Below are 17,227 nucleotides of genomic sequence, written 5' to 3'. Positions count from 1 at the left end.
GAGACTCAGTTTGTGTATAGAGGCTGCTTTTCTGGGCCTTCCTCCCGCAGTGTGGCTGTAACTTTTAAAGTTGCCCACCACAAGGGCGAGGCCCATTTTACATGTGTCCTTCTCATGCAGTATGTGCTTGGCCAGGATTGGGGGAGAGAGTTGGATGAGAAGGGCCCGCAATGCCACGCCTCTAAATGTTGTGGCAGTACTGTGGGTTGAAATCTCAGGACAGCACCTCTCACACCCCTCCTGTAATGAGGGAGGGCCTTTGGCTCCCCTCCTCTGAAACTTAAAGGGGGAGGGAAAGCAATTTTCTAACAATAAAATTACAGTATGCCTTTTCTTTTCCCTTGCAGATGTAAGGTGAAAATAAGCTAGAAAATACTTCTCTCTGGGACATGGATGTACATTGTTGGTTACATTCCTGAACCTACTATGTATGGTGCTTTATTGACTGTATACTTCGTTTTTGTTCTCCTACATGGAGGGGTGGGGTGGGGAAACAGGCTTAAAAAAAAGGATGCTTCATGAGAACAAAAGAGACAATGTACATTTGTTTAATATGACATCAAAGCAAGCGTTGTAGCACTCTGCGAAAACAATACAAGGTTTCCCTGTCTAAAAAAAAAAGAGAGAGAGAAAAGATGACCTGAATGGAGGATGCCAAAAGTACTTCGAAAACATGACAAAGAACTAAAGTGAAGGGCGGATTTCCTCTTAGAAGAACAGTCAATGGTGCTTTTCCACCCTCTCTCCCTGTTTGTTTTTGTCAAGAAATGTGCCTGCATTCTTGACGAAGATGGATGGACGCTGATGGAGTTTAGGCACACACACACACACAAAAGAAAAAAAAAACAGGAATGTATCAAATACCACAGCAGAAACTATAGAAACAGTGCGGTTTTGCTTGGTGGTGTTTTAAAGTCTATACAAAAAAAAAAAATCTTCTGGGGCGCCTTAAGTGGATTTTTTTTTACACCATAAAAGTTATTATTAAGCTTTCTTTTTACTCTTTTGCCTAGCTTTTTATTATCTCTTGGGACTACATTACCAATAACCCATATAGAAGACCTGCTGTAGTGATGAGATGGGACACACAAACAAGTATGGGATTTCTCCTAGCGGGATGCAGAACTAATGAGATGTATTGAAATAAAAATGGTATACCTATGCATAATTTTCTAAATGTTTCTTGGTTTATGTCCCTCTCTCTCTTCCTTCCCTTCCCATGTTCATCTCGTCTCACTCGTAAATTTAAAACAGTGGTTTTCAAAGTCTGTTCTGAGATGCCACATGTGCTTTTCGAGGGGTACCTCAACAAGAAGAACAGTCACGGTAGATAAGCTTTTCCTGGCTGGCCATTGTTACTGATCTCGCCTTATGGGGAACGGGGAAGGGAATCAGTTGGGGGGTGGGGAGTTAGGATATGTTCTAGTAGACATGGAACACCAGGAAGGCCTAACTATCAACTGGGGGCCTGAAAGAATTATAGTGTGCCTCGAATGTACACCAGAATCCTTTTCAAACATGCAAGCATTTTGTGGCAGATGTACAATGATACCTCAGCAGATAGGTCAATGTGGAAAAGTTTTCCTGAGGGTAAGAAGTTTTGAAAGTCACTGTTTTAAAACCTTCGAAAGGACAGCTGATGTGCATAAGCAAGCTTAGGCTATATGCAAGCATTTGGAAAAAAAATCTTGTTCCTTGGGGGGGGGGGAAGGACTTCTACCAGTTGCCCCCATGCAATTTTGTGGTAGCAATTGCTATTCCTATCAATAGACAAGATCCCTATTTGCTATTTCACATGTTTAAGCTGTGTGAGATGTACAAACTCTTCTTGTTATTCGTATTGTATGATGTCACTGTGGCGTGGGGATGACCCTGCCGGAAAGCCTAAAATTCTTTATTTTTGGTATTAAAAAAAGTTATGCTTTATGTGTATTCAACAGAAATAAGTGTTTTTTGTAAAGGTGATGTTTGTATTTTTTATCTAAAATTAATGGTTTTATATATTGGGGAAAGCCTGCTATGTTTTCTTGCACCAAAAAAAAAAGTTGGGCTGGGGAATGCATTTTATGGACATATTTTTCTAGTAGTTATAGCCCTTATAATTTCTGGATTTACTTAATTATAGCAGGGCAGTTCAAACTACTCAGGCTTCATCTCCTATATTTTCAAAGGACAAAGGATGTTCATTTTACGCTCAGTTCAAAATTCTGTAGAGCACCTGGGAGCTTGGCATAAACCAGCAATTGTCCAGTTAACAGATGGGGACAGGGAATCCCTGCATGTGAATGGGAACAGAATCAGCTCTCGACCACACAAAGTTCTAGGGTGGGTTAGAACACCCAGATTTGGATTTAAATACTCCTGTCTGACCTGGTTTAAATCTCTTGTCAGCGGCTTTTGAAAATACAGGACTCTGCAAAACATTTTAGGGTCGCCCTGTTGGCTAACTTGCATTCTTCAAGAAACATTCATTCTATGACTCAGATTATAATATGAGAAAGCAAAGAAAGGAAGATATCTCAGATCAAAGGAAACCCAGAAGGTATATTATAAATTAGTAACCAATCGTTTATAATATAAGGGATTGCACAAGATTCCTGATAATAGTCATGGCACAAAATGTTCCTTTGGAACAGTCTGATGGATTTCTGCCAAAAAAACAGTGCCTAAAATTCACAGAATGTATACAGACTGAACTGAATGATAAAGACTGGACATCGTACAGTGTTGGTCTTGCTGCTATTGAGATCAGACTGTTATTTGGCGGGAATTAAAATCAAGCCAGAGTTTTTCGTATGGGCATTTCTGTAATTTTGTACTGTAACTATTCTCAGCATTCTTGTGTATTCAATTAGTTCCTTTATATAATTTTTTAAAAATCTGGACTCTTCTCCATTTGTGTTTCAGCTGAACTTGGTTTTCTTTGCTGGTTCTGTAGCTTACAAAACAGCCATTCAGGGATGGTTCCCAGTTTCCCATATTACAATGTGTGCGTCATCAGGACTGACTTAAAATAAGTGTTGTTTACAAAGCATTATGCTTATGATCTGAAAGGGCATATGGTTTCATTTCCTATGTTATGAATTTATCTCAAACAATTGCTCCTATGTTTCGCTCCTGTGTCTAAACAACACGGGCTGCGAGCTCTCGGGTTGGATCATGATAATGGCTCATTCCTTCAAATAGCCAATCATGGGAACCCGTAGATATTACATAATGTTCTTAATCATGAGTGTAATGTGAGCACCAGTGTAGGAATGCCGGTATGCTGGTCTTTCTCCCATTGACTAACATTTATGTTATGCTTCCAAATGGAAGAGTGAGTCTTTGACCTCGTCCCAAAATGTATATTCTGGATGAACCCAAATACTAGGTCAAAAAAGGGCCACATTCTGCAATTCAAATAAAAGCTAGTTTGATAGAATCTTGCTTGGCATCAGTGATTCTGCCATGGTTTTGGTTATGGCAAGTGCTGAATGGCTCCCAACTATTAGAAATGTTGGTTCAACCCATATGACTTCAGGTTTACCTCCACAACCATGAAAATCTAGAAACTTTGTTTCTAAAGAAAAGTGAGAGTTCCGTTATCTTAGCTCAACAAACATGCGCCAGATTAAAATTTTATTACCGTAGACCCAAAGAAGTGGCATGTCCCTTCTGGGAGCGCTTGAACCTTTTAAACTCATGATGTGGGAAGTAGCCCGTGGCAAATTAGGATAACAAGGGAGTTTGGGAGAAATGTCGTTCTGCTTGAGGTGTCTGTATTATATTGGTTGGATAAAGCTACTGAGTTATTTACAAAATGATTTCCAAAGAAACCTCTCCCCCCCACACACACACCTCATAAGAATAGATAGAAGATCTTGTAATAAAGATTCCATTCCTGTTTCGAACCTTTGTGTTCAAATGTGGACGTGGGTATGCTTTTATGTGTCCAATGTTGAATGGTCCGTCTAATTTTCAAAACTAAAACCTACATCAAAGAAAGAAAAATAGTTTTCACTTTGATGTCAATGTGGCTATCTTCAGGTTGATTTTCAACTTGGTCCCAGTTTTAATGGATACAGTTATTATTACCCCTTACACTCTCTCTCCCTCTCTCTCTTTGCATATGGACATCCTAATTTTTTGCTTTTCCACTCCTTCTCACCTGCGCAATTTGACTTAAATAAAGGGAGCTGAATGAGAAGTTTTTGTGGCTTGGTATGCTAAAACTTCAAAGCTACAATCCTGTTCATTGTATTACAAAAAACACAATGCCCAAGCTGGAAAAAAAAACTTTTAACTAAAAGTGTCTGTGCTTGTGTTCCACCAAATGTACAATTTTACAATGTTATGCACATGAATGTATGTGTCTACGTGAAAACAGAAAAGTGTATCAAATGTAATTTATATATTTTATGTTTGAATGGGGTGGCAATCGTGTGGCTTTGATCTTGACTTTCATTCCCCCCTTCTAAAATATATCTAATGAACAAAATTTCATATATTGATTAAAAACATATATATGGAAAGAAAAAGGCTCTAGGTTTGGAAAGATACCAACATCGCTCAAATAGAACGTTTCAGGGTTGGCCGTGATTCTATTGTATTGTGGTGAAAGACTCTTTGATGTTTGGGCATGGAACCCATTGGGAATGCAGAAGGGCTCTGTGGCAGTGATCCTCAAGGTGCTTCCTGGTGCCCGTTTCCCAATACTGGTTGTTCTCCACCTCTTTGGATAGTTGGTGCTTCAGAGGAATCCTGAAGGCATTGCCTTTGTATCAGCAGGGCACACCGTATCAGGCATAGCTGCCTCCATCATAGGAGGATTCGCAACCACTCAATATTTTGTGATTGGCCCTCCTCCCTCCATTGCAGCCGCTTGGGGGTGGGGTCCACTACTTGGTTGCATTAACTGAATGAGACTGAATTAACTGAAACTCGTGGACACTAGCTAATTTAATTAGGTTCCTTGTTTTGAACGTCATCCCCACTCCTCCAAAAAACCCAAGTGAAAGCATGCATGTTATCAGTGCCAGTTTATGATCAGTGCTTTCAAAAGATGGAAAATCAAAGAAGGGATGTAGAGGTTTTCAGTAGTTGCATGTCTGAGACTTTATGCCTGAAGGTATCTGCAGGATCACTATCTCTAAAAGAGAAGCCTCAAGCACTTTGGTTCTCTTGGAGTCCATAGCAAAGCTTAGTCCTTTCACAAGATGAGAATCTTAGCTTTGCTGCTAAGCAAGAGAGCAATCTCATCCCTAAGGATGGATGGGATGTTAAAACAGTTCTGGCACAAACGATGGCTATTTCCACATACGTTGAATAATGCATTTTCAATGCATTTTAGCAATCCTTTGGAAGTGGATTTTTTGTTCCACACATGGAAAAGCAGTTCCAAATGTTCACTAAAGAGTATTGCAAGTGGATTATCCAACGTGTGTGGAAGCAGCCAATGGCTCAGAAGCTGGTTTGAACTTGGAACTCGGAAACCATGTCCAGGGCCGGCGCGCCCATTGAGGCAGGTCCAGTCCCCGCCTCAAGCACTGAGGCACTGAAGGGGGCGCCAGGGACGCAGGCGCGCACCACAGAAATGGCGTGCCTGGCCTGCATCTGCTGCAGCCAGCCAGCCCCACACTGCTGCTGCCACCACCAACACATGCCCCTGGCCGGTCGCAGCAGCCACGGGTCAGGCACGGCAGGCATCCAGGGCGGCGTGCGGAACCTCCCCAGCCACCGGCTGCGCCTAACTGGGAGCACGGGCAGCCTCCGTGCGCTGTCCCAGCCACCTGCCAGCCGATGGGCCTGGCTTGCTGCATGATGACATCACAGTGATGACATCACACAGTCGGGGGGCGTGCTCATGTAGGGGCAGCTGCGAGCGCCAGAAACCCTGGCGCTGCCCCTGACAATGTCAGCCCACTTTTAGACCATGGCCCACAGTTTGCCATGGGAAATGCCACATTTGGGATGAACTAAAGGCTCCCAGGCAAATATTTGCCAGAGTTGATCAAATCAACGTGAACTTCACAGTTTTCTTTACTGCTGCAGCTCCAGCCCTTGTGCAACTGTCTGCCCTGCCACTCTCCCAGTTGGATTCCTCCCTCTGACCTGCTCCCCTCTTGCCCATAAATTTTCTGGACTGTTCTCTCTTATGATAAGCTTTTCTCTGCTTTTCTGGGCTAGTGTTCTAGCTGATGTCTTTCTTGAGGTCTCCTGCTTGCGCTGCACGTTTCTCGATAACAACTCTCAGCCACAGGCAGATAGAGTTGACATTAGGTGAACTCAACCAATCACAGCCAGGGGTTTCACCATCACCACCAAATCCCTTAAATATTTTACATTATATGCCCCACTAATTCGCTTGACAAAGAAAGGGAATTCTTTCAATGGGATTGTGGCTTTTTACTCCCTTTTATGACCTATATATTGATGCCTCCCTGATTCCTTAGTGTTCTCTTCAGTGCCACCAAGGGCTCTTGCCTTAGTTCTCTCTCAATTTGACATTTTATAGGAAACCTTAGCTATACATAGTAGTATGACAGAATGGTCAACAAGGGGTTGGCTGTGAGGTAAAAAAGGATCCTTTATGCTAGATGAATCAGGCATTCCGCTTAACCAGAAATAGAGTTTATTTATAAGTACATATGTGTAATGGTTGCAGAGTATTTAAAAGCATATCAGTTTCATAATAGGTTTGGTGGTTAAATAAGTATAGACCCTTAAATATTTATTCACGGACTCTGTCACAAAGACTTATTTCCACTTAGGCTGAGTTCATCCACAAAGCAGAATCCAGAGACTTCTTCCCTCATTTCTTCCCTCACGGAATAACTCTCTCACCACACAGACTCACTTAACTAGACTGACTACTTTCCCTTAGTATTCTGAGTAGAGTTGCCAGGTCTCCTGGGGCTCAAAGTGGGGGATGGGGGTGGGATGTGATGGGAACATATACCTCAGAAAGGAACCAAGAATGTTGCAGTGTGACGAAATCAATGGGCTTTTTTGTTATGTGCTATCTAGTCACTTCTGACTTATCACGACCCTGTGAAATAATAACTTCCAAATAGGGTTACCACCAGTCCCCCAGTGAAGGAAGGGGTTCCCACTCCCAGCCTCTGCCCCCCCTGCCACCTCTCACCTGGCCAGCAAGAAGGGGGAGGGAAGGCATGGAAGTGGTCCAAAAGAACCCTGGAGTGCACTCTCACACGATGTCATTCCCAACGTGACATGGAAGCAACGATTTGCACCAGGGGCCAATTTGGTAAAAATTGCCCCCCCCCGATCTAATATTTGAGGCCATTTTTTATCAAATCAGCCCCTGCCATGACCCTGCATTCTCAGCGTATCGTGAAAGTGTTGTGGAGCACACGAAAGCATGCTCCAGGATTTTTTTGGACCGTTCCCATGCCTTTCCCCCCCATCAGCTAGGTGAGAGATGGCAGGAGGTGGAGGCTGGGAGCCGCCATCAGAGGAATGGTAACCCTAACTTCTCCCTCTGATGGGAGCCTGCCCCCATCAGAGGAATGGTAACCCTAACTCTGACTAGAACTTTTAGCCATCTTGGTGGCCCTTGTGAGGACAGAAAGACGGGATATAAATTTTGCTAAATAAAAAAAACCTTCAGTTCATTCCAACCTTAGGGTACAGCTACTGACCAATCACAGTACTCTTCACTCACCCATCCAACCCCCTCCTTGCTGTAGAATCCTGCATTTTAAACCAAATATTCAAAGCCCCCATAAGAACCAGAAGAAACAAAATACAAACTATTTATATGGCAAAATATTACAGAAGTGATCTTACTTTAAGTTTTTGTGTCCTTAAAGATCACAGGGTTGAAGCAGTCATTCCCCCCAGGCTTCAGATGCACGATTGAAAGCAACAACGTACCTTTGAAAGGTTAACAACAACAACATTAGATTTATATACCGCCCTTCAGGACAACTTAACACCCACTAAGAGAAGTTTACAACGTATGTTGTTATCGCCACAACAATCACCCTGTGAGGTGGGTGAGGTGGTTGTAACAACTGATGAAAATCCAGATTTTGGTCCTCCTCACACAGGTGGACAAGGTTATCATGAACTAGACTGAACATCAAAATAGTGAGTTGCCTATGTTTCCCATGGCAGCCAAACATGCAAAGGCAATACAAACTCAGCAAATTGAGACTTGTTCTTTTTGGAAATAGTCAATGATCCATCAGAAATGGCATTGCACATGCCTGCTCAGAACAATTACTCCTTTCCCACCCGCAACCCACCCACCCCCCATTTGCAAGCATGCTTAAGAAAAGGAACTTCTACTGATGTAGCAATTTCAGATTGATCAAGGATTGACCGCGAGTCTGTTTGTGGGTTTCAAAGAATACTGGCATCTGGATGGATGCCTATTGCAATGGAGTTGGGGGCGGGGGGTTGCAAGATATCAGGAGTGAGGGTCTGCCCAGACTTTTTACTGGCCTAGGCAGGTGCTCAGATTAAATTACTCAGCTCCACTTTGTTTGGAATCCAAACCAGTACAATGAGAAGGCTGCTGTTCCAGTGCTGCTTAGACAGTCCGAGATAGAACTTAACTATTTGGCTTCTCTAAAGGAAGCTAAGAGGTCATCACAGAGAGAATAGGTTTATCAATGACTGTTAGCTACAATGACTAAGTGGAGCATCCATAAGCAGAGGCCAGCAGCTTAAGTGATCTATATTCTTAGTAGTCACTGTAAGAAGTTACCTTTGGGGTAGAATTGCACAATGGTCTTGTATTAGAAGCTCTACTGGATCATGACATTCACTGCATGGCCTTAAAAAATCTAGCATCTCTCAGCTTCACCAACCTCACAGGATTGTTGTGAGAAAAAAAATGGGATATGCCCATTTATACTTGGCTGAATTTGTAGATAAAAGATGGAAAACAAATTACTTTTGGGGAAACTCACAGACGTTGCAGCCCTTCCCCCTTTAGCATCTGCTTGAAAAGCAATTCTCGGTTTTACTATTATTTCAGAATTACTGGTGCTACAAAAATAGGTTCACTTCCTGGACCTATTCAAACAGCCTTGTGCAATTTGTCCAAAAAGAGTTTCCTACAGAGACTTTGCATGGTACTGAACTACGCTGATAATACAACAATATAAGAAGGCAGTTTGTAAATATATTACATGCTTGTTATCTGATGATAGCCAGACCTGCCTTTCTTCACATGAGCAGGTTCCAAGATCGAAACTGGGAAAAAATCAATTTGCAGTAATCTGAAGAGGTGGCATAGAAATATTCTACAGTAAATAAATACAGAAATACATAAACATCAAGTTGAATTGCTAGTGAGAGGTTGGGTTGCTTTGCTTCCTAGGGAAGAATGGAAGTAAACACACTCAGCATATCCTTTGCGGAAAAACAATTTATATCCTCACAGCGGGCATGCAACCTCCCACTGGCTCTCAGTATTTAGACTGACACTTCTTTATTGCTCTCTGCATACACTCAGGAGTTAGATAGCCATGATTCATCACCAATAACAGCAAACTGTGGTTTGTCATTTAGGAATGTTTCTTTAGGTTTGGATTTCTCATCCCTGGGTTCTGGAACCCCAGTTTCTATTGTAATGTTTCTTTTCCCTTGTGCAAATATAACCTGAAGCTCTTTAATATTTCCACCAATTACTTTGCACCCAATTTCCTTCCATAAATGAATACATCTTTCAACACTGTTACACCAACATTATACACATGTGGTATGTACAAACAACATGCACTGTACAGAAACTCCAGACTGCAAGCATAACCAATACAAACAGATCTACAAACCTGAGACCGTGAGCTAAGGCAGTCGGATTCAGGACAAACCAAGGAAGATACACAACACAGCGTGTCGTATAATGGTCAGAGTGTCAGACTAGGACCTGGGAGACACAGGTATGAGTCCCTGCTCTGCCTGGAAGCTTGCTGGGTGACCTTGGGCCAGTCACACACACTCAGCCTGCCTACCTCACAGAGTTTGTTGTGAGAAAAAAAAATGACCAAAAGGGTTGTGGGGAGGATAAAATGGATGACAGGAGAATGACGAAAGTCGCTTTGGGTTCCCAAAAAGGCAGAGTATAAATAAAGTAAGTAAATAAATAAATAATGAACTTGAAGAACACACACAGAGAAATGGACCCTTGTGCTTTACTCTGGTCATTTGTTTTCTACTGAATAGTTTGGTTCAATAGGTGTGCTGTGTGAACTATATCTCTAGAAGGTAAGGCCTCTACTGATTATTGGTGCCTCTCTTTGCCCTTATTTTGCCTAAAGATGCAATAAAATGTTTATAACAAGGGAAAGTGTCCAAAAGAACAAATGCCTGCTGCTTGAACCTCCTGTGGAGGAACAAAAATTTTGTCAGTGTGAGTTGTTGAAGTGGTCATCCTTGGCATTTCACCTTGTGTCCCCAAGATTTGTAGAAGTTAAGTCTACAAGCCGGGAATAGAAGCATGCACATAAATCGGTGTGCATGAATGCTAAGGCTTCAGGCAATGAACAGTATGACATTTCCTATACTACAGCTATTATTTCATAATGTTAATAGAGAACATATTGTAGGACAATTGTGTTTTTTCGTGATTTTGAAGTGTTGATAACATATTGTAGGGCAATTATGTTTTTAAAGTACATCTTGAATCAAAAGAACAGACACCCTCTTGGCTTTTAAAGTGGGGGAGGAGAGGCTATTTCAGAGTAAAGCAGATGGAGCAGAGCCTTCAGAAATGTTTGGGTGTGTTTTTGTGTGTTTGTGAATAGTAGCGTTGTCAGGCATGGCCTGGCAGCCAGCTGGTGATCCAAGGGTGGGGGGAACATGGGTGGATGGCTGTCAGTGGCAGTGTGACATCGCTTCCGGTGAAAACATAGAAGTGATGATATGCCTTTCTAGGAAGTGCCAGAAACTCTATGGACTGATGTTACTCTGGATTTTCCAGGAGATTTGGAGTGGAGCCTAGGGATGGTGTGATCATAGGATCCAGTCGCCAAAGCAGCCATTTTCTCTAGGGGAACTGACTTTTCTGTCATCTGGAGATCAGCTGTAATTCTATTTTCCTGATGGTCTCTGACTCCTTTGGGTCACAATAGCTGGCCCACCTGAGGCTTACTGATGTCTTCAGCACTACTGCCTCACTGGATTTGGCCTCGGTGGCTTCTCGAGGCCTCCCCACCAGGGCTGTGGATCTCTTTACGGAGGTTGACAGCTTTCTTTGCCCTCTTTGGCAGCTGCCCACACAGAGGCTGAATGATCCTGGATCCCACACAAATTCATCGAGGGGACAATTTGTTCCACAGGAGGTTCAGGCTGTAGACATTTGTTCTTTTGGACACTATCCCTTGTCATAAACATTTTATTGCATCTTATATCCTCTTCTTTACAGCTGCTTTTCTGGCTACAAGATACATTCTTATCCTGCCCCTCTTCCAAAGTGCTTAGGGTGGCCAGGTTCACAGTTCTCCATTCCCCCCCCCTCAAAACAACCTTGTGAGGTTGAGAGAATGTGACTAGTCCTAAGGTAGAGCTGCCAGGTCCAGGTTAGGAAATTCTTGGAAATTGGGCAGCGGTGTGTGTGTGTGTGTGTGTGGAGCCTGAGGAAGGCAGGGTTTGAGCAGGAGAGGGACCTCAGCAGGATATAATGCCAAAGTGTCTTCCCTACAAAGCAGCCATTTTCGCCAAGGGAACTGATCATGGAGATCAGTAGCCTGGAAATCAGTTGTAATTCTGCCTGGAAATTAGCTGTAATTCTGGTAGATCACCAGCAACCGCTTGGAGGTTGGCAATCCTATCCTAAGGTCACCCTCAAGGTCACATGGTTTTCCCTCTATTTTTTCCTCAAAGCAACCCTGTGCAGTTTGGAGGGCTGAAAGAAAATGACTGGTCTCAAGGTCACCCCAAAAGTTTCATGGATATCCTTCCATTTTCGCCTCAAAACAACCCTGTGAAGAAGGATGGGCAGAGAGAGAGAGAGAGTGTCTGACCCAAGGTCACCCAGTGAGTTTCCATCCAGTTCAGCTTAAATATTTCCTACAATTGACAGTTACAGTAACTGAGGTGTGTGGGTGGTGGGTGGGGGGGACTTGGCCACCTCAGATTGGTCAGTAGTGGCACAAAACCATCCATCCCCTGCTACCAACTTTTCACACACTTGCAGTGCAATGCTATAAACATTTTGAAGAGACCTGAGTAGGATTCTCAGTAGACCATCTTAGGATTGCAGTCCTGGCCACTTCTTTTGAGACAAACAGGGATGGAGGAGAGGTCTGTTATGACAACAAAATAGTTGTGTTGTTTTTGCATCCTTGAAGCTCTGGTGCTTTGTGAGCCATCTTAAGTCTATGAAGATAAAGCAGTGTATAAATATTTTCAAACTAGTAACAAAGCCTGTTGTTGGGAAAAATACAATGGGCTCTAGAAAGGGGAGGGTGGACAGGTGGGTATTGCCTCCACCTCCATGACTGATCTCAGCTGGGTGAAGGCGAGGGGTGGACATTGCCACCTGCTCCGCTGCTGATCCCAGCTGGGTGAAGGCAGGAGGCGGGCATTGCCGCCTGCTCTGCGCCTGATCCCAGCCTGGGCTTCCCTCTGCTTCATGCTCTCGGAGGGGGGCTGCCTCTTCTGGGCTTCCCTTCACAGCAGCACCCTCTTAAGGTGCACCAGGGTAGGAAGTGAGTTGTCTGGAACACAGTTAGCCTTTTATATAGTAGGATAAATGAATAAAAATAAAACAATGTAACATAATTGTTTCCAAAGCTTTTTTTGAGCCGGAACACCCCGGAACAGCGTTCCAGCACCTCTTTAAAATACCTACGTGACTGGTGTCTTGTGGGTATTTTTAAAATGACCTGTTTGGGCCATTTTGGGCCCATTTGGGCCTGGATTGGGGCTGAAACAGCCCAGATTGGGCTGCTGCTGGGAAGAGGAGGGTTTGAGCCCCTTTTGGCTGTTTTGGGCCCAATTTTGGCCCCAAATGGCCAAGCTTGGGCCCCAAACAGCCAGGATCAGGCCACTGCCCAGTGAGGGAGTGCTCTCCCATGTGGCAGCAGCCCATTCCAGGCTGATCCAGGCTGTTCCCCCCCCCCCAGGGCATGGGTGCAATTTCAGAGCGGTCATGGCCTGTGTGCTGATGTCACTTCCCGGAAGTGAGAGGTGTGCCACCTCCTCCTGGGAGTTGCCCCGGGTCAGAGTTCCCCCATCTCTTTCCCCAGAAAAAAAGCCCTAATTTTTCAGCCTCAAATGTTTTAACAATCAATTTATGAAATAGCTAGTAATCGTCACAGACAATGGAACTTTCCATTCCTGTTTTTGACTGTCAACATGGAGTATACCAGCCTTGACACACAGTATCATAACATGTCAGCATTTCAATGAGGCAAAAAGGGAATATACTTGTCATGGCTTCTCTATTTTTGTAACCAGGGTCACTGCAGAAGCCTCCCCACATTTTACACTGCTTCAGTTTCTACTACTTTGCTGAACCTCTGGGAGCTTTTGGAATTCTGAGAATGTGGAGTGGGCACTATCACAAAATATCTGCCACAGTGCTGGAGGCCAATCACAAAATGCCAGGCTGGTTCTGAGCCAAGCATCTTCCTATGCAGCTGATTTGCAAATGAGGTTCTCTGCACCCACAAAGGTGTTCTTTTGAAGCACTTCCTGACCCAATAGGGAAGAGGAGGAGAGGAAAGCCAGGATTTGGGGAAGAAGAATGTGCCCTGGTGACCATGAACACCATTGCTGGGGATTGTTGCCCTGCCCCCCTTGCGGTGTTTGTTTACTCTGTGATGGTCCATTCTGCACTGATTTAAAAGCGAATAGACTTTTCCTAGTATTTATACCAAGGAGGGGCTATGGGCTCATGGGCAGAGCATCTGTCTGGCATGCAGAAGTCCCAAGTTCAATCGCAGGCATCTCCTGCTAAAAAGATCCGCTAGTAGGCAATATGAGTATCCTCCGTCTAAAACCTTGGAAAGTTGCTAACTCTGTCAGTATAAAGCAGCTTTATGTGTGTTTAACTCATCGTAGGGGAGATCAGCCTGTGTCTTTCTTTCATTATGCAAATCTCACAATAGGTCTCCAAGTTCTTTACCACTGCAGTAAAGCCAGATTAAAACTTGAATGCTGCCACAGATTAAAACTCATTTCATTATGTGAAGGTAGATGTATCTTCAGTCTTATTGCAAATTCTTCAAAGTTAAGGTGTCACTGGGGAAAAAAAGGGAATGAGTGTTACCGATTAAATTTCTATCCGGCTTTACCAATAATGCAATCAGAGAGATATACATAGCCCCTGAGGTTGGTCAGATGGCAAAAAAGTGAGTTTACTATGAGAGCATATAACTAGGGTTGCCAACTGCAGGTTGGGAGATTCCTGGAGATTTAGGGGTGGTGAAGCCTGGGAAGGGAGGGGTTTGAGAAGGAGACGGACCTCAGTGGGATATAATGCCATACAGTTCACTCTCTAAAGCTGCCATTTTGTACAGGGGAACCAATCTCTGTAGTCTGTAATTCCAGGAGATCACCTTGAGCCTGACAACCCTACCACATAACAAGCTTTGTAGATGTGGTGAGATCTGAACCCAGGTCTTTTTGGTTTTACTCTAGACTGCCCATCAAAAATGTATTTGGTTAGGCTAAAATCCTTAGCTGCAGCAGCAAAGCCTGTGATTTTTGTCTAAAGCCATAGCTTTGAGACAGAGGCAATGGAGTCATTTGTTTGCCAAGTAGAAATTTCTCTTTCCAGAGGCACCAGAGACCAAACCATGGAATATTAATGGAACATAGACAACACTAAAGGCATGAAATTCTGATTATATAAAGCACAGGCAGCTGCATGTTCTGATAAAACAGGCCTTTATTTTCCCATTCATTATCACGCTGTTTGTGTCTGCTTTTGAGGGGAAAATAATTTCTTCTATTTACAGAAACAATTTGAAAAGTCACAGAAGACACCCCTCCCAACAAAAACCCTTGCCCAAGAAGATAAATGTTAATGAGGGAAGGGAAAAAACTCCTTTTTCATGCATTGGATACTGAGTGCAGCCAAGCTAAGCAATAGCATACTCTCTTGTTTACTGGGAATAATCCTTGTTTTGCATTCCCCGTTCCTGAAATATTATTATCCCCATTTGCTCCCTATTTTTGCTTTTTGGGGATGCCTTGTTAAAATGAAAGCCAATTCATCATAAACTCCTAATCTATCAGCTCCCTCCGCTGGAGTTTTAGAAGTCTCTAGTTAGGGTTGCCAAGCTACAGGTGGGGCCTGGAGATTTCCTGGAATTACAAATGATCTGTGCTGTGCTGTGCTGTGCTAGCTGCTCTGGCTCCCAATGGAGTTCCGGATCCGGTTCAAGGTGTTAACCTTGGTGTTTAAAGCCCTTCACGGACTGGGACCTCCATACCTGCGGGACCGCCTCTTCCATTACGTCCTCTGCAGGGCGTTGCACTTTGCAGACAACCAACTCCTAGCGGGCCCTGGCCCGAAGGACATCCGTCTGGCCTCAACCAGGGCCAGGGCTTTTTCTGCCCTGGCCCCGGCCTGGTGGAATGCTCTCCTGCTGGAGATCCGGGCCCTGCGGGACCTGTTACAGTTCCGCTCAGCCTGTAAAATGGAGATGTTCCGCCGGGCCTTTGGCTGAGTGCCAGCGGGTGTCCTCCTTCCACCTAAGACCACCACTTCTACCGGGGCTGCCCTTGGCCATCTGCTATGCCTGTATACGGACTCCCAATATTTGTTTAAATAGCCTGCTCCTGGACCATTTTAATGACTTTTAAAAAATTATTATTGATTTTATGTTTTTGTGACTTTTAATGTATTTTTTAATGTTGTTAGCCGCCCTGAGCCCATCTGTGGGGAGGGCGGGGTATAAATCAAAATAAATAAATAAATAAATCTCTAAATGACAAGGATCAGTTCCCCTAGATAAGATGGCTGCTTTGAAAAGTGGACTTTATGGCATTATACCCGCTGAGGTCCTTCCCCTCCCCAAACCCTGCCTTCTCCAGGCTTCATCCCCAAACCTCTGGCAGCAGAAAGAAGAAAACTCCCTAGCGCTGTTTTTGCATGGGGTCCAGGGGTCATTTCGTAGAAAAAAAGCTGCAGGAATTCATTAGCATAACTCATTAGCACAACTCATTTGCATATGCCATGCCCCTTGACATCACCAGAAGTGTGTCATTAGCATAACTGATTTACATATGCCCCACCCCCTGATATCACCTATCCTGGCTGTTTTGGACCCAATCCTGGCCATTCAGGGCTGAAATTGGGCCCAAAATGGCAAAAAGGTACTGAAAATGGCTGAAAAGGGGCCCAAAATGGTCAGAATTGGGCCACTGCTGAGCGGGAGAGTGATCTACCACCTGTCAGAGGCCCGATCCTGGCTGTTTCGGGACCAATCCTGGCTGTTTTGGGTCTGATCCTGGACATTTTGAGCCCGAATTGGGCCGTTTTGGCCTCAATCCAGGCCGAAATGGGCCCCAAATGGCCAAAAATCAGGTGGGTGGGGTCACCTGACATGTGACCTTTTGGGAGAACTACCGGAACTACGTTCCTGCGTGTTTCCCCTCAAAATGTGCCCTGATGGGGTCAAAAAAGCTTGGGAGAAAGGCAGGCGCTTTCTCTCTCCCAGCAGCAGCTTTCTGAGCCCATTAGCATGCTGTTTTTTTAAAAAAGAAGACAATGCCTGAGGTGTTGTGTGTCTGCGCAAAGCACGGGTTGTCTGCAGAACTCGTAAAAGAAGTAACGTGTGGAGTGACTATGAACAGGGCTGCGCCAGACTTTCTGGCGCCTGAGGCCGGGGGCAGCTTCAGATCTGCTCCTGCCCCCTCTCACACATGCACACCCGGACTGTGGGGTGGCGGGCGGCTGGGCAGGAGGGCTGCCTGCTCAGACTGCCCCATGCTGCCGCCGCTGACATCCCATGATGTCACTTCTGGTTACTGGCAGTAGTGTCATCACGCGCTGGCATGATGCCAGTGTAAATCCCTCAATTTGCTGCCATTTTCTACAAATGGCCTTTCAGATGCCAGCGGTCAAAAGAAAGGTTTGCCAGGAGGTCTACGTAGCAGGAGACCTAACCCAGCCCCTCCTATATCACCAATGCAGGATTTGATGAGCAATGGCGACTGGTGAAAGTAAGGTTGCCAACTCTGGGTTGGGAAATTCCTGGAGATTTGGGGGTGGAGCCTGGGGAAGATGGGGCTGGGGGAGGGGTATAATGTGGTAGAG

The 17,227-nt window shown here is 44.4% G+C and overlaps 1 protein-coding gene across 2 annotated transcripts in view; it reads left to right on the top strand.

The window, feature by feature from the left end:
- PDGFA (platelet derived growth factor subunit A) overlaps positions 1-4,460 on the top strand; it is a 67,885-nt gene extending 63,425 nt beyond the window's left edge. For both annotated transcript variants that reach the window (XR_008598020.1, XM_054995335.1), the window contains one exon: positions 348-4,460. Coding sequence is in view for 1 of the 2 variants with exons in the window: in XM_054995335.1 (XP_054851310.1) it covers positions 348-358 (11 nt within the window). In the remaining variant the exon portion in view is untranslated. The remainder of the gene's footprint in view (positions 1-347) is intronic.
- Positions 4,461-17,227: the final 12,767 nt, after the last annotated feature.

The sequence above is a fragment of the Eublepharis macularius genome, chromosome 12 (assembly GCF_028583425.1).
Source record: "Eublepharis macularius isolate TG4126 chromosome 12, MPM_Emac_v1.0, whole genome shotgun sequence".
Taxonomy (NCBI): domain Eukaryota; kingdom Metazoa; phylum Chordata; class Lepidosauria; order Squamata; family Eublepharidae; genus Eublepharis; species Eublepharis macularius.
This window is presented reverse-complemented; position numbering and strand designations above follow the sequence as displayed.